Source organism: Embiotoca jacksoni, unplaced genomic scaffold (assembly GCF_022577435.1).
Source record: "Embiotoca jacksoni isolate LCO1_2020_lvr unplaced genomic scaffold, fEmbJac1.0.p SCAF_4, whole genome shotgun sequence".
NCBI classification, from domain to species: Eukaryota; Metazoa; Chordata; class Actinopteri; family Embiotocidae; genus Embiotoca; species Embiotoca jacksoni.
Genome location: NW_027185392.1, coordinates 11,537,481 through 11,558,907, shown reverse-complemented (window position 1 = coordinate 11,558,907; position 21,427 = coordinate 11,537,481). Strand labels below are relative to the sequence as shown.

At 39.4% G+C, this 21,427-nt stretch overlaps 1 protein-coding gene across 1 annotated transcript in view; it reads left to right on the top strand.

Annotated features, from left to right (window-relative positions):
* LOC138208800 (E3 ubiquitin-protein ligase SMURF2-like) overlaps positions 1–21,427 on the top strand; it is a 60,042-nt gene that overhangs the window by 10,662 nt on the left and 27,953 nt on the right. The window contains exons 2-4 of the mRNA XM_069166921.1: positions 12,820–12,858; positions 14,744–14,852; positions 20,425–20,558. Of these exons, the coding sequence (XP_069023022.1) occupies positions 12,820–12,858; positions 14,744–14,852; positions 20,425–20,558 (282 nt within the window). The remainder of the gene's footprint in view (positions 1–12,819; positions 12,859–14,743; positions 14,853–20,424; positions 20,559–21,427) is intronic.

Here is a 21,427-nt window from a genome sequence, read left to right as displayed (position 1 = left end):
ATGAAATCTCTCTATCCTTTGTTTTTTACTCTTTTTTTTTTCTTTTTTGAACAGGATGTCCCTCATCTCTCTGTCATTTCTCTCTCTCTCTCTCTCTCTCTCTCTCTCTCTCTCTCTTCCTTCCTCTCCCTCACTCACCCCCGGATCTAATCCAGACAGCTGTCAGACGACTCTGCCGGTGTGGCTCCAGTGTGGTGTATTTTTTTACTTTATCTGTTCTCAGCTTGTGATGTGCGCACACGCGCACACACACACACACACATATATGTGCAGACATTCGTATACACACACACACACACACACTTCCTGTACAGATTCCCAATCGCAGTACTTAGTGTGAGAGGGTGCCAGGGACCCCCAGGAAGCTCGTAAATTCACTCTAACCATAATCACTTAAAAGTATGTGACACTATGCATCAAAATGATGGTAGTGGTAAAAATAGCAGTGATATGTTTAACTTTCATCGCTATTATTTGGTAAATTATTGTCTTATGCAATTTAATACCTAATCGACAAAAATGTTTATGTTCATACTGTATATATATTCTATGAAAATGAAAAATGTGGATGATGTGCAACGTCCACAAATATTTACACTCTGGTTGAATCAGGAAAGAAATTTAGGGATCTCACTTTCCTCCCCCTCACTGTTTTCCCGCTACCGTTTCTGCGGTCGGACTGCCCACCTGTGTGTGTGTGTGTGTGTGTGTGTGTGTGTGTGTGTGTGTGTGTGTGTGTGTGTGTGTGTGTGTGTGTGTGTGTGTGTGTGTGTGTGTGTGTGCGCGTGCACACGCGCGCGCAAATGTATACACGCACTCACTGCCACTCAAATTGCATCCCCCTCTCTCTGTCTGCATTTTCAGTTTAACCGTAGGACAGACAGTCGGAGGACGTTAGTGATGCAGTGGTTTTTACGATGGAGACGAGGATCAAGTGGCTCAGACTTTGAACATGATCAAAATAACAGGTCCAGGTGAAAAGGTCCAGAAGTACAATGATGCATCAGCAGTGAGGGATTCGACCCGTCATTCAACAACAGTAGAAAGCGTTTCCCATACATGGACTTTACGTGGGTGAAAGAACGAGGCTGTCAACGCCATCAATTAGCGAGTGGAAAATCTCCCCTCGCTCTCCTTCACCTGTGTCGGCTCCACACCGTGCGAGTGCAGCAGAACGCAAGAGGTGCGGGGTGGTTGAGCTTTTCCCTTTGCATTTCTGAAAACTTTTTAAAATTCTTTATTTTTTTTTTTATACAATTTTAGTGATTTAGTGAGAGATTTCACAGCATTTTGCAACATAGGTGGCAGTTCAGCAGCTTGATGGCAAAATCACTTTTAAAATCGACATGTAATTCTCAATAAAAAAAGCTCCACCAGGATTCAGTCAAATATTGAAGTGCACGCAGAGATGAGGACAACTAGTACAAATCTGAAATAACCTCTCCATGCCATTTACGCTCAGACTGACAGGAGACATGACTGACGCTGTCACATCTCTGTCTCTGTCACTTTCCTGCTGTCTCCTCGACCTCCACGCTCAGAGTTACTGCCTGTCTCTCACCCCTCACACGTCTCACTACGAGCCAATAAGCTCAGGCCCCAAAAGAATGGCAACACGACTAGAGATGTAGATGGAAATAAATGTATGTCAACGTATTTATGACATAGATGCAGGCTATTGACTTGACACTTGCCCAGTGGCTGAGCCATATTGCCAGTGGGTGGTGACATATGGGTAGTCATATGCTGATATGAACAAGGCCAGTTATCTGACTCACGTGGGCCCGTCTCCAATCCATTTGTTTAAGTCCCAAGCAGAGATGAATCACCACCGTTCCTCCCACCGCTTCTTTTCTACCTTACACTTTTTGTGAATATATGTTGGCGCTTGTGAGTGGTTGTACCATAATATGCTGTATTTATGGTTACTCACCTAAATCCTTCTTCCTCTACTTGAGTGGTACCACTCTCCCTTCATTTTTGACTTGCTCTTGACACTTAAATTACCAGCAATAGCATTTGGTGGTGAATTTTGATGTATTTTATCCTCACATGGCAACTGTAGAAGAATAGGATGAGCTTTTTGAAACATTTCATGTTAGTGGCATATGAATATGGACAATATTTAGAATTTGAGAAACTTGACCAAGTTCCAATAAAGTTTGACAAGGATCCAGTTTGATGGTTAATTATGGCGATGGAGGATTTGTGTTGCGTAAAATACGTAATCAACTTTGTGTTGAGCCTCATGCCTTGCGCCTCGTACCACATCTTCTTCTTATGGCTTACTTTGTGGCACTCCTTTTATATATAGTCCTCATAGTGCACACTTAAGACTTATTGAGATTTGGTGTGGTGATTTGACAGTCTCAACCTTACCTCTTTAAAACGCAGCTGAAATCAAAATACGTCTTTATTAGGTGTGTCAGTGATGCTGCTGTAGAGACCATTTTGTCCCTGTCCCCTCTTCCTCCACTGCAGTTCTCCTCTTTTATTGCTCCCTTTTCCTTCTCTTAGTGCCCCCCCCCCCCGCCTCCCCCCCACAAGCTCTAAATACTCTTTCCACTTCATAGTCATGGTCGTCATTCTCATGCCTTCATGTGATTTCTATTAGCATGTATGCTTTCATGTAAACACACACAGTACATGCAGGATGAGCAACTTTGACTGAAAATCAGCATTTGTAACTAGCTGCACACCACAGCCATAACATGGCTAAAAAAAATAGACACGTTTAAACCAAGGCTGTCTAAACCTGCATTTTGAAATTGTTTGGTGAATAAGGGGCTGCAGGGGCTAATTGTAGTTTGGGTGACCCCCAAACCTCCAAAACACACTCGGCAACACCCCTTTCAATGTAATAGCTATCTTCTTTTCCCCCCCCCTTTTTAAAAACCCTCTTTCCATCTATACCCACACAGTTTGACCTTGTGTGAAATTTCAGCAATGGTCTCGACTATTGAGAGAATGACTGGACTACATCCCTGGGATGGTTTTAGCATGAATCATATACAGGGTGGTCAAACAGTCTGGGCTCGTGAGGAGGTTGTGCAAGCTTCACATCAGTTAAAGCACAAGAAGATAAACTAAGCTATACCCCAGCCATAACTGTAGCTAATAGGTCATGTGTGAACAATGTTCATGTGAAATGATATTATACCGGACTGTATATAAATACAACTTCAATCTAAATGCTCCATGCATGATTATTACACGTGCTTTGTGATTCTCTCTATAGATGAGCTTTCTTGACTCACCCCAGCTTATTTCCTCCTCCTTAATTCTTGTATTTCTTTATCCCTGCCTCCGTCCTTTACTCTTTGCTCCACATCATCTTTCCTTCTTGGTTTCTACCATTGAAACTCTCCATCTGTTGTCAGCCTGCCTCCGTCCTCTAAAACACGTAATTCAGGTCAATCCTTGTATTCTTTTATCTCTGCACATCATCTTATATTCATCACTTGGCACTCCTTTCATATTTTGTCAGAATACTATAGCAGCTTCTTTTATTCTTGCTTGCACAGTCAATTACCAATTTTGCTATATAGCTCTTAATTGTTTTTGATTTGATTAGATTTAATTGTGGAATTGCCGTTCAGTTCTAGAATAGTGATCTCGACGCAGCCTCCATTTAGGGGAGCTTCATGATAGAATCAGAGACAAAAAGTCTCCCTTTTAAAAAACAAAATGTGCTGATTGATGAGATGGCTTGCAGAGCATAAAAATAGCACAGCACAGCTCATCAAAGTTTAAATGGTTCAGTGGATTGCAGCTGAACATCAGTAAACAAGACGTGTACTAACAACTTCAAAAAGTTTTGAGAAAGACTTCTAGATTTGCTCACTTCAGAGCTTCAGTGCTGACTTGATTTGACAAATACTCAACTTTATTGTTCAAAATGACACCTATGCACTGAAACGGTAAACTGCACTGGAAAGGTAATAACTGTCGATAATTACAAATACAAACGACCACAAAAAGAACAATTTAGAAAATATTCCAAACATTCGGACAATATTAGCTGATAAAATCTCGGCCAACTAATGAAACAGTCCGGCTCGAAGTACTGGGACTTAAAATTCGGTGTGCACACCATTCGTTTCCACTCAAACTTCTGGTCTCCTTTGCTCATTGTCTCATCTCTGTCTGCTATCCCTGCTGCTCCTCCCTCAACGAAATTTACTCTTGCCAGAATGTCGTCGCTTTCATTCCCTGTTCCAAATGAACTTTCCTCCTCCCTTTGCATCTCTCTGCTTTCCCATATTTCTCTCCATTTCGCCCTCCGTTGTCGGCATTCCACAGATCTGTGACTTTAGACATATTTCTCTCCTGCCCTCCTGACATTTCTTCCTCCCTCCCCATTTAACCATAGATTCCTGCCTGCAGATGAACGTTTTGTCTTTACCCCCTCACCCCGCTCTCTGCAGTGACTGTGCTCACTCCAGATTCCTGATTTCAGATTGTTGGCGTCTCCTCAGGGAGCAGAAAGGAGGGGGAGTGTCAGCTGTAGACTCCTGGCCTCTCGGCTGAATGACATAATTGGCATCCCGAGCATTCACTGTGCCGGAGAAAGTCTCGGGGTGGGAGGTTGGGAAATCGAGTAATTGCTTTATGGAGGAAGTACAATGTAGATTAGATTGTCTAATTTTGGAGACCCATAAATTCTGATTCACACCACATCATCATTATTTGTTCCAGGATGTACTTGCTGCAGTAACATAAACTTGGTCACGTACACATAGAGTACTGTCAGACTTATTCTCTGTGTATTGGGGTGAGCCAGCCCGCCAGAGAGGCGTGAGGAGGGGAAGAGGAAGTGTTTTGTTTAGCTGTTGAACAATACTGTGAATGAGACAGCATGGAACTGTCCCAACAGTCCCAACATCGGCAAAGTTGTGGAAGTATTACACTTTTTATAGATGGGTTCAGTGTGTGCCTGCGTGTGTGTGTGTATATAGTATGTGTCTATATTACCTAGAAGCTTAGAAGTTATTCAAAAATGATGCAGAATATTATATTCCATCCATATGTACATATGAGAACACCAAAGTTTAGACTGTGAATAGGGCATGTCCTGTGAAGTTGTGATGCTGTTATGTCCGTTTACAATTTAACAAAGCAGTAGTTCTCTAAAAATAATGTTTTTGCAAATTGAAGGTGTTAAAATTGTGAGAGTCCTTGCATACAGTCCACATTGGCTGGCAGCAGATGAAGTGTAAGCAAAGATGAGAGGAATCAAATATGGGCCACATGCAGATTTTATTACATGAGGAAACTGGGCTTTGGAGAAGTTTGGATGTTCCTTCAAAGTTTGACTTTTCCCCTTTTTTGTTTTTAAACCTTCCACTTTGATAGTGCTTTGGTTTAACTTTCTGTCTGTTCAGCTACATACATTCATTGTTACTATAGCTGTATACTTGGGGCTGGTCAATATATCAATATTTTATTGTATTGTGATATGAGACGAGATGTTATCTTAAATTTAGGATATAGGTAATATTGTTATATCACCCAACCCGTTGTATACCTTTGGATTGGCTTGCGTTTTTTAGGCTATAACTAATCTCAGTAAACAAGTTTCTGCATTTGTCAATGGGACAAGATGTTGGTACCGGAAGTATTGCAGTTTCTGTTTGTAGGCCAAGTCATATTGACCAATCACATTTCAGCCGCCTTTGCATGTGTGTTAACAGTCCATGTGGTAGTACATGACCACATCCCCTGTCTGCACTTTTTGGTTGTGTCAGGATGAGGTTGTATTGGTTTTCTGCACTCTAAAATAATCTAGTTAATGATCTAACCTGATGTCACAGCATGAGCTGCAAAGGTGTCTGAGGTACATGATTTGTGTTGGCCTGCTTCCTTGCTCTGCTTAAATTGCTTCTTCTTTTTTTTTTTTTGAGGCTACACCAGGTTATGTCCCAGTTTCTGTTTTATTTGTTTGTCAGAAATACTTTTTTGACAAGAAACTAATGCTCTTCTAAACAATATTTGGAGTACTGTTAACAGAAGCTCTTTTTCAGACTAAAAAAAAAAAGGTTTTACTTTTTCAAGCTTCCTAGACAGCCAAAGTCACACTCCAGTGTGTTGAACATCTTCTTTTACACAGTCCTCAATCACACTGTTGACCATGCAAATATTTGCTAACACTTTACCTTTATGGGCATAATGTTGTGTAGATTAAAACCCAGCAATAAGCAAATACATTATCTTATTAAAGATAGCAGCTTCAGCCCAAATAAAAATATCCTTTCTTCAAAAGAACATCAGCGTCCAAGCTCAGCAGCATGGTGACGCTGATGCAGCATGGGTGGACATTCCTGTCCTTGCAGTGCTGCAGGAGAATTAATTGGGCAAAATGTACCACAAAATGTCTGTACTTGACTGTGGAGTTGGCAGTGCACAATCACGCAATCATCTACTGCAGTTACTGACCACAAACTCTCTGGTCTCAGGCAGAGCAGCCCAGCTCTCTGGTTTGATAATGATAATGGAGCACAAGAGGCTGGAGGCATGCTGGTGGTTCAGTGAAGTGGACAGTGCAAATCATACACTTTTGTGAACTTGAACACAGCTCATGTCCTTTGTCTTGTCATCCCCTTTTTAAAAAAAATACAATATAATATTACTATAACAATAATTTTACAGTACCAGGGTCTTTATCGTCACTCAAACTGTATTCCTTTTATGCACTAGCACCATGAACCAAGTATTACATAATATCTAAGGTGCAAATCATTTAAATTTAAATTCACTGTAAGGACTTTTAACATAAATTATGATTAGAGATGACTGTGAACCTTCACACTTGTGCTGCCTATCTTCACACAGCTCCCCCAGCTCTATATAATTCAGAGTGAATAACACTACCAAGAATGAATATCAGATTAATACCAGTCATGTTTAAGTGCCTTCGTAAATGTGCGTTAGGGTTGCACTGCATTTGTTCTCGTTTAAAAAGAATTTTGCTGCCGTTATAGTGTATAAAGCTCACATACAACATTGTTATTATAATCTGTTAACATTTTTGACAGATCTAACCGTACCTCTATTATCTGGACTATCAGGACACTCCAACGGTTTGAACATCTGACACATCTCACCCAGTGACCCCTTTTCCTGACAGAGTTAGGCGTTAAGCAACTATTGCAAATGGCAACTTGTGGAGACTCCCTTGAGAAAACAAGCGGGAATCCCTCAGCGCCCCCTCTACCCTGTATACAAGACCTTTCACCTTTTGACCAGAACGAACACCAACCTTCAGCTTGACGTTTATATTCAGACGGTTGGAGCCGTTACAAAGCTTCCGCCCCTCCAACTGCCTCTCTTTGTGATCGGAAACACACTATGCATATTTTGTAATGAATACAATGGACTCTTTCTTTTTTGTTATCCACAATATAATTATCAGACATCACTGTGCGATGATTTATGATTTATGTAAATTGCATTGTCATATTAGTGAGGCTGTGTTTATATTCGGTATTGACGCTAATGCAGAGGGAATTTAATTATTTTAGAAAGTGTAAATTTTGTAGCATATAAAGCCCCTATCACTGTCAGGAATTATTTATCCAAGTGAGAGGCTGGCGTCCTGTCTATTAACATGAGGTGAAGAGACAACCATGGTATCCCATAAAAAGGTAATTACATCTGTAACATTTAACTGTTGGTCATTTATAGCCTCTGACTCATCATGTAGCACTGACTTTATGCCCCCTACTGATGACAGGACATATTTACACAGGCTGCGAATTCAGACATGGTTTCTTCACTTTTAATTTTCTTTTCTTTTTTTTGTCTTTGAATGTAGATGTGCGAGCTCAATAAAAGCATAGGCTTTAATGGTATACTGCAAGTTCCCGAGGGGGTGTTGGTATTTACTGTTAACTTCTGAAGCCTAACATATATTGTCTGGGTCAGTGACAGGTCACTGTCTGTCTCCACATCCCTTAGCTAGCAGACGCTGGTAAAAACATGAACCTTGTATGGTAATTGCTTCGACGTATAAGCTTGGTTTGGCGTGACTCTCTCACTTGCTTGTTTGTCCAAGAACAACAGATGTTTCAAACTCTTAAAAAAACAGTGGAGCAAAGTTGCCCTTTGAACCCTTGAACTGCTATCCCAGCTTTAAGATAAAGGAAACTTTAGGTGATTTTGGACACAGCTAATGTAACAACACTGAATTCAGTAAGTGGTAATGCAGAACAAAAGATTTTATTGTAACGTTAGGATATAAATGTCTTACTTTAACCTCTTTGTTTTGTCACTCAGCTGCCCTGCTGCAAATTGTTTATTTTCTCTCCTGGTGCTGTTAAAGAGAGGGTTTATGATGACCCACAGACAACAAAGAGGACAGCTTCACCCCAGGGCTTCCTGGTGGTTCACTGTTTCCTAGTTGACCTAGCTTTCCGTGTTAGCATCTGAATGAGTCTGGTCTGCCGCCAGCCCTGTGTCACCACGGACCGCCTGCACACATGGCAGCTATTCAATACTGCCGGATCCCTAGAGGGCAGCAATATGAGATCTGATTCCTCGTTCATTGTAGGGTCCACAGTGGTAGAGTCTGCATAAGCCTCGATAAGATTATCAACATATTCAGGCATGTTTATGTAAAGCCGAGTGGAGCTATACCATTAACTGAAATCTTTCGGGGCGGTATTAACTACAATAACTCAACCAGAGCTTTTAAGCCAACTTTGTTTTCAAAATGTAAAAAAAAAAAAAAAAAAAAACAACAACACAACCCAACATGAATTTATGCTATAACACGGGGTAACTGAAAATAGGTCTTGCAAATACCTTTTACTATCCATGATGTTAAAAAAAAGAAAAAAGAAATTGTCTGTAAAACCTCAAGAGACCTTTACAAAATACTTTCTACTCTTATTAAGGGGTGAAACCAGGGCTGCAAAAAAATGCTGTTGTTTCTAAAAAGCAGTTGCCCATTTTTCTCTGATGAGATCCAACTCATGTTGTTTTCAGGTTCAGTTAAGAAATTTGTTGTTTGATTTTTGTTTTACTCATTTCTTTGTGTGACAATAGAGCTACTTCTAGTCACCTGGTGCTGGTTACTTGGCTAAAAGATATCTAAAAAGCTAAAACTTGCTAACACAGACAAGGAGCCCCCTCTGAGGACAAGGCTTTCCTCAAATTTCAGGGATGAGAAATTCATGAGTCAGTCCCTCGAGGATTTTTCCGAGTTTTTGCTGGTATTCGCTGGTAGTTTTATCTCTAATATCTGTATTCTTCTATTTTATTTTTGCTTGATTGTGTAACTTATGCCCCCTTTGAATACATTTACAATTATTAGTAGCATTAGCCTGCTGTGCCTGGCAGCACAGTTGGTGACTGGCCATTCATAATAATATGAGAGGATTTCTCGATGTGGTAATTGTGGCTGATACATTGGAGCAGTGTGCAGAATAATCCCTTAATCTTCATTAGCAGTTTGGTAACCAGAAAGCCAAGTACACTCAGTTTACCCTGGTAGCTACTAATCTGTATTGCCTATTCAGCAATGGTGAGCATGCACAGCAAGTTAACTACCACTGGTCATTCATTGTTCAGAAATATAGGAGCACTGTAGTAGCCTTGTTCTTGACCTCTGAATTACTGCTCACATCTGTTTTTTGCTTAATGATATATCTGAATATGAGGCTTGTAGTTTTGGCTAGATTTAAGCATATTCCACATTTCCTCAATGTTATAACCTGCCATACAAATGGACACAGATGGACATATTATTATTATTATTATTATTTTTTATTTTATTTATTTTTTTTAATCTGTTTGCATGGAACCAAACTTTGCTAAATGTTGTCATACTTTGAGATTTGCGTTCCTACTGTGCATACCATAAAGAAACTGATCCATAAGTACATGGGTTCAGGAGTAGCTGGTCAGCTGGAGTACTGGTTATTACAGATTGTATCAGAAATACATTAAAGCTTTGCCTTTTGTCAGCACAAGGCAGTTTCACAGAAAGCTCAAAGCTTTTCCACAATAACATTTTGGCCTGACTAAAGTCTACTTGCAAAGCTGTAGACAGAATGAATTTTGTAACTAAACTTCTGTTGCTAATACGCTGGAATACATGAGCAGATGTCTTCAAGGCAAGGCTTTAGGCCTAAAGATGACCCATTTATACTTTGTTGGCTAATTTTGTCTTTGCGTTGTATTCTCTGTCCAAAAATGTCCTGCCAAGAATTCAGACCTCTGTTTCTCCTGTTTTTTACTTGTCTGCCGACAACATGGTGTCCATTTTGTCCCGTAGGAGACAGATCTGGCTGTCTCTGATTTGGCTCGCACCCATACTGTTGGCTTTGGCAGTGTAATTTCCCCTGACAGGCTTGAGGGTTAGTGTTGATTCAGTGGGCCCAGTCAGTGTAATTTGGTGTGTGTAGGGATTGTGTGTTCCCATGTTGTGACTCTGTTCCACCTGACTGACTGTCATTTTGGTCACTTTCAAGGTCTCCACAGTGAATGGGTGTAATGCTAGGTTTGTTTCCCAAACCTGTCTCTCTCTTTTTCCAAGGTGGTGCTTGTTTCTCATTAGTAGCCGGTTTACACACTCTTTAATGTGATCAGTGGTGTTCATGGATGACATCTTAGATCTCCATGGTTTGTAGAGGCCATAATGTGTTTGGAAGATGGAGTAATAATTGATTATTGTTTTGAGGTATTTATTTTAATGAAAAAAAAAAAAGGCAAAATTCTTTATTTATTTGTAGTTTCTAAATGAGGCGTGTTCACTTCTAGGTGGTTACTGTAAATAAATATTTTCACCACATCAATCATTAAAACTTTCACTGCAAGCTTTACTTTGTGCTGCAGACACCAGACAACACTGGCTTTGGAGATCATATCTGTCATTTATTGGAAATAATAAATCTCTCAGGTTGGCAGGGAGTTTATACATTGAATCTTGTAGTATTTATTTATGTTTTTTTTTTAGACTGATGGAAGGGAAGTGTCAGAAGATACCACATGGCATAGAAGATGACAAGCAGCAAGGGATGTGACTTGTATTTAATCTACCTCTTTTGTTTAACTCGTAGTTCAGCATTCAGTGAGGTACTGTAGTTGCTTTTTTGGCCAGAGACGAAGGCCATAATAAAGGAGGAACCTGTACCTCGATTAATAATGAATTGGTAGGACCTGTCATGACCATGAATAGAAAGCGGGGAATATAGAAATGGATGGAGTTATGGATAGACATATTTTTTGCCTCGCTCTTTGCTCAGAGCTCAGCGGTACCTCCAACTCACTGACTGACAAGTGATGAGGATGTTAGTCTGTCTGCTGGCAGTGTATAATACTTATTTAACTCCCTTTTTCATCTCTGAGGTTCACTGTTGTTTCTATTACATTCATTGTGCTCGGTTTCTCTGCCTCTGCACTGGCTCGTGACTGCTTGGCCTACTTTGTCGTACTCTATAAGTGTCATAGGATTGTCTAGCCAGCGCCATCACACTGCTTCAGTTGAACGAGCCCCAACTAAATACCACAAGACATTTAAGAAGGGAAATAACAAAGACAACCGTATTGTAAAGGGGACACAACGGAACAAAGGCAAACACAGACTTACTCTCTTACTTTTGCTCTCTCTCTCTATGTTGAAAGCTATTGTATGTTGTCTGTGGTGCAAACCTCCATGGACTTGCTTCATACAGCAAAGAGTGCTTGTCTTTTAAATATTTTACAATGAGAAACTCTTAACTGGTCTGCAAAGGGACAATGAGGAGGGACAAACCAATATGTAGGCGAAAAGACAGCAGTAACTACTCCACAGAAACTGTGTCAACTTTAACAGCTTGAAACAGAAACTGAGAAAGAAATCTAATGACATTAGATGGGATTCTACTAAAAATATTACCAGAGAGAAAAGCTCTAAGACTGATTAAAAGGGTTGCTAATATTTAAACATTGTAACTGTAATTTAAAATAATATCAACCTGTAGAATAGTTTGTAATATCACTAGCTGGATGATGGATGTAAAACAGATTTGCCACCTCTGATGTGTTTTATATAAATAGAAGAAAATTTTAAAAAAAGTATGACACAATAGCACATGCTCTGGAATTGCAGCTTGTTTGTTTCTTTAAGATCCATATTTTCATTTTCCAGTGTTTTATTTGTAATCTGTATATCTGTAAGAAGATATTTTTGTGGTTTTAAGTGCCCATAAACCCATCTTAATATTGTTTTTCATTTCCTCTCCCTCCCAAGAGCGGGCTGTTTTGTAAGACCCTCTCTTTTGATTGGCCGACTCTTCTCTGAGTGACACATGCCCAGGCCAACCACAGGTTTTCTTTGGTCTAGTAGCTTGCTAGCTCCGAGACGAAATGATCACTTGATGTTTTCTTCTGCATAAAAGGTTGAACAGTTGGCTCCGTTGAGGGCATCCATATGATACGAGGACGAGTTTGTGACATCACAAACTTAAGGAAGTTCAAATGGCACAGTTGCTGAATACAGGCTGTGTGCGTTTCTCTGTGGTCTGAACTTTTTGTCAATTTTACAGTATTTATATAGGACACAGACCTACTTTATGAAAAAAAAAAAAATAACAAAATGGAAATCTAATTTCATGTGGAATATTCTATAATTTTCTGTAGTAAATTAAACCATCATTCACTGTAAAAAAAAAAAAAAAAAAGCTATTCCACTTAAAGCTGCCTATGTGTATTTGGTGAAAAGGTATTTGTGTGAAAAATGTTTTTCCTATTTAAAATATTTTCCAAGTTTTAGTCTAATTATTACATTACTCACTTTAAACCTGTCATTAACACATCTCTTTATTTCTTTTTTTCTAGTCCTGTGTGCAAAGAACCTGGCAAAGAAAGACTTCTTTCGTAAGTAAAGCCTATTTTTACGTGTTGCTATTCTTGTCCCATTCCCTCCCTTGTGCATTAGAATGAGTTTTGTCAGCAGTGGCAGTTTTCTGCTTTTTGAAGCTACGCTGTAAATGAAGTCCCCGAGGAGCTGTCGGTTATACATACCAGGAAACCATTGCAGGCTCAGGGACCCACAGCTAACCTAAATTCTAGCAATAGGTGTTACAGAAACAAAATACTTCAATTGAACTGGATGGAAATTACACCTTTGTTAGTCCAGCCCAGGGCATATAGAGATTTTAAAGCGTGCCACACCTCATTGAGACACATTGCAAACAAACATTGAGGCTGACTGTTGGAAATTATCCAAGGGAGGAAGTTGTATTTTGTTTTCTTTGTGACCTCTTATTTATTAACGTTTAGCTTTAGGGCTTTTCATCAACCTTTGTTCAAGTGATCAGGAAGTTCTCTGCTGTCTTTATGAATGTAAAAACAAATGTATCATTTAGTTCCACTGGTGACCCATTCTTCACAATTGAACACCCCCATTAAATCCACTTCTTTTACTTCAGTTAGCGTCATAGTCTTTGCCAAAGCACTGAACTGCAACAGCAACAGCAACAAGGGGTTCATTTTTGTCTACAACACATACACATATGCATTTAGACAAACACAGAGCCACTAGGAGGAAAATTCCAGGACACCATAAGGGTGACTGAACAGGTACAACCTGTCTGAGGCCAGAGGTGTATACTCTAACTTAAAATCCACATGCACAGACCAACACAGAGAATGCCAGATAAATTCACCAGCAATAATCCCTTATCGAACACGATAGTGTGAAAAATCGTGCTGCACTTATGAGTTCATGTTGTGGGAAAGACCATCTTTTAACTCACCAAACATGTTTTACCAGCCTGTCCTGCAAGATGTTTGGGAGGTTGGACGGCGATATTATTAGTTACATTTACTCAAACTAGATTAACTGAAGTTAGAAAAACTTTTGGAAGTGATAAAAAGTTGGAAGGTGATGAAAACATACAAAACATGACACTTGCTTGATTAGACCAGTCCCTTCCTTTTTCTGTTTATAAACTCCTCAGGCTGACGCAGCAACATGCACATCTGTGGTCAATCTGAGGTCAATCTGAATGGATCATCATCGAGCACCACTTGTGCTGCTTTAATGACCTTGAGGTCAACCTGAGAGGAATTTGGGTCAGGCACTCTGGGCTTTGGTAAACACCAGTTTCTATCGGAGATGCGGATTAATAGGATTGAACAGAGTATCCCATTAGTCTTAGGAAAGCAAAAGGGAGCAAATGGAGAAAACTGAAATGTAACTTCAATAGATATTTACTAAAACCCAACAGATGCTGGATTTTTGGGGCTGCCACTTATACCTAAACTATGAATCTTAAAAATGATAATGTCAATATATGAACAGAAATGTGGTTGACAAATGTGTTTTGTAGGCAGACTATTTTACAGTTCACAGTTTACAGGGAATGTAATAATCATAAATAAATATAAATAACAAAAAACTAAAATGAAACAATTTCTAAATTACCCAAAGCATATTTCTCAGTATTATGTTCTATAAAATAAATTAATATTCTACAACATATATGCCAATACACATGTATTTGGGATAAGATAATATTGATGAAATCAGACTCTTGTCATTGTGAAAGAGTAAGCTGTATACAACTATCATTTCCGATGTGTCACTGTGAATAGTGACAACCAGAGATAAAATTGTCACTGCTGTTAAAGTGAAGTGGTTAAAGTACAATCTCATGCTTCCTCCATGATAGAGGAGTCAGTGATGACACAAGGTTTGTACAGTGGCTAAACAAAACCTCCTTGTCTTGTCTTCACTTGTCTTTGTCTACTTTTACAGGCTTGCCAGATCCTTTTGCCAAAGTGGTGGTGGATGGTTCAGGACAATGCCACTCTACAGATACTGTGAGAAATACGTTGGACCCAAAGTGGAATCAACATTATGATCTGTAAGTCAGCTGTGGAGCAGATTGACATCTTGCTATGTGCCCTTTATGCCTCATCAACAAACAATTGAAATGAATGTCAAAGGCTACAATGGATACAATGGATAATTACATGATGCCCCGCACAACCTCATAACTATAACACTATAAAACTACATAAAGCATTGTTGGCATTTGTTTGGCTTTCTCCTATGTCTCTGTGGAAGTGCTGTAACAAGTGTTTCAGGAATGTATATTCAATCTCCTCTTTTCTGTATGAAGAAACACCCATTTATAAACCTGGTGAGTTATTTTACATGACAACAAAACATCTTGTCAAGTGACATTTCAGACAGTCCATACCACAGGTTTCACAAAAAACATTTTGGGGATTTTATGAATTTCTTCTCTCTGAAACAATGGATTCTGTCTGTTTTGGTTTTTAAAACATTGGGTTTGCTAAATAGTTTTGCACTCCTGAACAATGTCCGCTGTGAATCAGAGATAGTCCAACTCGTATTTTTCTGGCTTGCTCACTTCCTCTGAGCCACATGTGGCTGACACACATTAGAGCTCCACTATATTTTAGTAATCTCTTTCAGAATTAGCCACATAGCAAACCTTTGTGAATCTGTGCAATTTAATTCTTGAAACCTCCTTTTTTTTTTTTTTTTTTTTCATTAAATAAGCTATGCTTTTACTTTCTGTAAATCTCAGAGGTGTAAAAGCTTCTCATATGTGCCAGCTTACTTGCCAGCTAAAATGACAGCGTGTGGTCCATTATGTTGTCCACTGGGCTTAGAAGTCATTGTCTATAAAAAGATGGTAGAAGGATGAGCATTACACTCAACACATGTTTGCATGAAACCACGGTATCTATTTGAGTCAGTGTCAGGAGGAGTGTTTTCACCTGGGCCATGCTCTCTGAATGTTCCCTGTTCTGAGGTTTGCGTGGACAGGCCATCACAGGGAGCAATCAACCCAAAGGATCCAAAGGACCCACTGGCAACCAAGCTTACGTAGTGGTGAGAGATGGAGGGAAACAGTGGAATATGACATGAGGGAATAGGCAGCCTGATAGAAAAGGAGTGGATAGTTATATGATGAAAATGTATAGCAATTCATATTGTGGCATAATGTCACTTTAAACTTTGAATTTATTTTATAGTTTATCTTAAGTAAATCAACTAAAGGCTGCATAGACCAGATTTGAGATCAATCATCATCTTTTATGATAGTTAACATATCTTTGGGGTTGGAATAGTCGGTCAGATAAAACAAGACATTTTCCTGAAACAGGAAAAATACGTCTGGCCTTTTCGGGGACACACTTTCATTTTCAAATGCTTCTTTTGGCCTGTCGACCTTCAACCTCAGACTCTCCCCCTCTTTACATAATTTTCCCCTTTCTGGATCCCCTCCCTCTCAAAGAAGCTTGTTCCCCCGCCAGCGACCCCTGGCCTCTTCCTCTGCTTCAGGAAATGGCTAACATGCCACAGAAAGCAGATGGGAGTGTGGGTTTGGTAAATTGCCAGCTCACCACACCCCCAACTGCAGCCTCCGGCTTTAGGAGGTGGGGTCTTGTTGTCAGTTGCAGTGTCATGTGGAACAAGACCTTGATGCCTTATATTATGTATCATAAATACCCTGCAAAAATTGTAGATACCCTTTTTTACAGTTCAATTGATGAGCTACAATTGATATTGGTGTCTTGTACAGTAGATGTTTGACATGACACGAGCCAACTTTTTGAAAGTTCCCAAACTCGTATTTGTATGTAGGTTGGGTTTTGGCAGGTTGCCTCCTCGTGCTTAGCCTCCAGTTTCTGGCCTTTTCAGTACAACTCTTCATATTGCTTTGGTTGGACTATCAGACTCGCTCGCTCCTCCCTCTTCCTCCCTCTAAAAATATTAAATTCTGTACATGTTGTGCTGTTCATACCCAGTCTCTCCATGTGAGAGCCTGTGCTACTTTACCAGACTTTGATTTGTCTCCAGTAATAAATGCCCAACAAATCGATGGCACCAGCACCGCTCTTTTCTGTCTTTACTCGCTCATGGACATCTAGATTTAAAATGCATTGGCAGTAGTTGCCAAGGCAACTCTCTTCATTACGGTCTACTTTCCAGACGCCTGGTGTGTTTGCCCCATTCACCCACCAGCAGTATAATCGAAAAGTAACTGCAGACATTGATTGGTCGCAGTTTAACCTGTGGAAAATCTGCTGCATTCCTCTTTGCGGTGGGTCAGCACAGCCAAAACGTAAGTTGACATAGTAGAGACTGTTAACATAAAGATAAAATTGTTACTGTATGCCAGAAAGAGGGCATAATTTTGGTTGTACATTCAACATTTGTTTTGTTATTACTCGGTTTTGGCCTGGCCACCTTTAAGAAACACTTATGCCACATTTGCCTGCATCGCACCAATAACGTTTTGTACATTATAAGTGATGCCACTGATTAAGTATTCAAAAATTTCCAATAAGAGAATGGGGAGTCAGTGGAAGCATACTGTATGCCCAGAAGTGGAAGAAGAGACGTGAAATGGGGTGTTTGGTTCAAAGAAGCAAGCAAGAATGCTTTGGCATCAACTCATCTTGCATAAATTAGATGAAGGTACCTGATATGGATATGTCTGAAGATATAACGTATATACTGTCTGCACATTGATTTATTTTTGTCTTCAAAGATATGAAGACAATTGAAGGCCGTCAAACCCAAATTTAATATGTATTGAATCTGGAAAGAAATCCTACATTTGTTTCCCAATGTAATGTATGTTTCTTGGCAAGAAGTTCTGCAGGTCTGTATTTAGTTTTGTCCTAAAAAGATAATTTCAATTTTACAAAATAATTGTATCACCTTGACTGCTGTTGTCTGTAGGATTAGGAGCACTAATCTTTATTTTTGTTGTTGCTGTAACTACCTAATGAAGAGTGTGTATATTTGTCTGTGTTAGTGTTTATTTAGAGACAGATTGGAATTATTTGTGAACAAGATTTGGATCTTATTTACCCTAATTTGAGCCCAAAGTTTTGTAGTTGTAAAGCAACTTTTATAAATCTATAAATCTACAGGAGGAATTCCATTTTTTGTAGATGTTCAAAGTAAATAGATGTGTAAATACGTCTATAAATTTATCAGTGGTGAGGCTGCACAGAGTCTTTCTGTGAACGTCTATGTACAGATACAAATAAGAAAATGTGTAAAATTCTCTAAATTTCCTATACTCTGTGTAATGCTGAAGTTAGAAAGAGAAGTTTTGACCCTATCTTTACACCTAAATCCGTTTGGGCAATGACAAACAAAGCACAGAGTAAAAGTGTCCAATCAGAGGGCAGATGGTACTGTCAGATTCAACTGAATTTTTCAATCTCAAAATCATACCGATATTAGTTTGAGCACACAATATTGTTTCTTTTTATGCTGTATTTATGCTCCACTAGCAGCTAGTGTTGTAATATGTTCCTAACTACCTGTCGTGTTATGTCAGAGGATAAGTTTCCTACAGCACTTTTTGGCTCAGTTCTTGTGACTGAGGAAATAACATTTTGTTCTACCTGGTCTGTTATCCTCAGACACTTGTTCGTTGTTTTGTCTGCTATTTCAGTTCTCCGTTTCCTGTTGCCTCGATACAGTGCTGTGCCCAGCACACCTCTGCATTACAGTGATCTCAACCACACCGTGTAGGGGGAAAATATTGATAATTTTAATGTCCTCGGAGAGGTGGTTTGAGTCGCACCACAAAATGCACAAACCCAAGCGGAAAAATAATAATACAATATAATACAATAATATTAGAATATAATCCATTCCAATCAAAGATGAACTCAAAATTTGTCTCATCAAAGTAAACATTAAAACTTCTTTGTTAAAAAATGCAAATCACCAAAACCATCTACTGTTCTCTCTCATTTCTGATTTTCTTTGTGTAAAAATTCTTCCCAAACAAACAAAATATTATCTATAATACCGCTATCATCATATGGTGTGTAAAAACCAAAGACTGTATATAAAAGTGGATGTAGCTTCAGGGCTCTGAAAAATGAGGCCGATGCAGAAGTGCCTTAAGGTGTAATACCACCGGTTGGCTCAAAAAAGACTGCCATTCAACTTCCCTCCTAACATCCTCTGTCAATAATATTTCTCCACAAGTTTTCTGTATGTCATTAGCTAAATTCACTCTTCCAGATTAGTGTTCTGGCCGTCCATCTGAAAATAATCCCGTTATTAATTATAAAATAAGCTTCAAAAAGACAGGTTTTGGGGGAGCGTGTCTGTTTGATTGACAGGCCTGTGGTGCAGTCAGGTTACGGCTACCGGTGAGGGGGATGTAGTATCGCCGGTACCATCGACGTAAAGTATTTTCAAACTGCAGCTGACAGCTGTTGCGGAACACCTCACAAAAGTGTTTATTTTTTTTTTTACTAACTACCACCATACAGTTATACCAGTATGTTTATTGTGTGTGTGAAACAGAGGGGCAACGTTTACTTCCGGGTAAAAGAATTAAACCCGAGAGTGAAACTTTCCAAATACTACACTTATTTTCCAGTAATTGCAGAAGGGCAGTGTGGGTTTCAGACAACGCAAACCTGTTGAAATTCAAGCACTACACAAGTCAATGTTCTAACATGTAAGAGTACTATTAGTCAGTGTACTCGGGGAGGTACACCATTTGGAACACAGCCACAGTTTACCTCCTGTGGTTTTCGAATGTGTAAGTCAACTTATTGGCAAATACACATTCTAATAACTCACCTTTATTGGAGAAAGAAATTGGAGCTTTCATGACAAAATACTGTTCTTTCATTTGTTCGTCATCAAATAGTCTTAACAAGCTAGAATTAGGTCAGAATCATGAACTCATTAGTATATACTGATAAAGAGAAATTTGTCCCATAGAAAGTAAATCACAAGACGCATAAAAAGATCCACGACTCACACGACTTTTCATTTAATTTCAGTCCATCAATTTGCCAACTTCTATTTTTTGGTGTACGATCTAAACCTATATGTTTTGATATCTTGAGTAGGAAAGCCCCACACCTTGATGCTGATGTACAGCTGTTATAGACTTTGGTATCGGAGATGGCTGCTAGGCTGTAATTACACGTGTCAGTGAATCTGCGATTTGAATGTCATGTGAAATGTGTGTTTACTGTAAAAGCTATCTGGGCCTCAGACAGTGGTGGAGCACATCACAGTGACTTCCTCTGTTCGTCAACCACGACTAGACTGGCCTTAGCTGTGCTAAGTCTGTGTACACACGAGTTACTTCAAATTCTGCTAATCTGCACCATTACACAGTGAACATCACAAAATGTGTTTTCAGTTTCTGTATTTGTTAATGTTTTAGAAAGTGCAAGTTGGTCTAAGGTTAAGAGTTCATTTAATTTCCAAGTTCTATATCCTGTCAGGTGAAGATAACAACCCTTTTTTTTCCCCAAGTATGAGCTCACGGTAATGTGCTCATAAGTTCAATGTCTGATGGGATCCTTACAATTATAATGTCAGTATTGAAAACTGCTTTTTCATCACTCCTCTTTCCTGTTTTATTGACTATTTTTTTTTTGTCACTCTTCCTCTGTCAGATACATCGGAAAGGCAGACTCCATCACCATCAGTGTATGGAACCACAAAAAGATCCACAAAAAGCAGGGCGCAGGTTTCCTCGGCTGTGTCCGCCTCCTGTCCAACACCATCAACAGACTCAAAGACACAGGCTGTAAGGACCTGTTTGTATTTCTGTGTGCACAATTGTGTGCACGTGAGCATTCACTAAAACAGGTCACTGCGTGGTCAATATTGGCTGGTATTGACCTATCACAGATACATCTGTATCTCTGTATGTGCTGGCTGATATGCGCCAATATGAAAACTTTTTTCACAAAACATGATGCTTAAAAAAATGATGTTTGGGGTAGATTAGAAATCCTTATGTTTGTGTTTTTAATAGTTATTTATGCTTTTTAGTTTCCCAGTGAAGTTTACTTTATCAGTGCAATGATGTCAGTGAAGACAAACTATAACATATAGTGCCTCCATCTCAATCACATTTCTCTGTCACGAGTGTTTGATAATCACATTTGAGGGGTCGTTGAAACAAAAAAAAGTGTTTATATTCCAAAGAATATTGGTATATTTAATAATATTGGAATTTCTTTACTCCTTAATATTTGTATCTGCCCCAAAATTCCAGTATCGGTCAGGCTCTAGTTTCTGGTGTCATATTGCTCTAACTGCATGATTACCGTGGCCTTTACTCTCAGGTGGCAGTCTGGCTTGTTAGTGATGGGGAGGCTTCACGCTAAATACAGAATGAATGGTTGAATAATCTTTGCTCATCCTGCACTCATCTCATTACACATGGACAGACAAATATGTAGACCACACTAACAGTCTCTGAGAGAGACAAACGTCATGTCCATGAACCAGGATGGCTGTCTTTCCTGTGTTTTAATCTGGCTGCCACAGTTTGATAACGACCAATCCTGCTGCTGCCTCCGTACAATGTGAGCTGTGTCCCAGCGCGCAACCTGCTGCAGCTTTTATGCCAGCCATTCATTTCCATAAGATTTATGGCTACAACACACA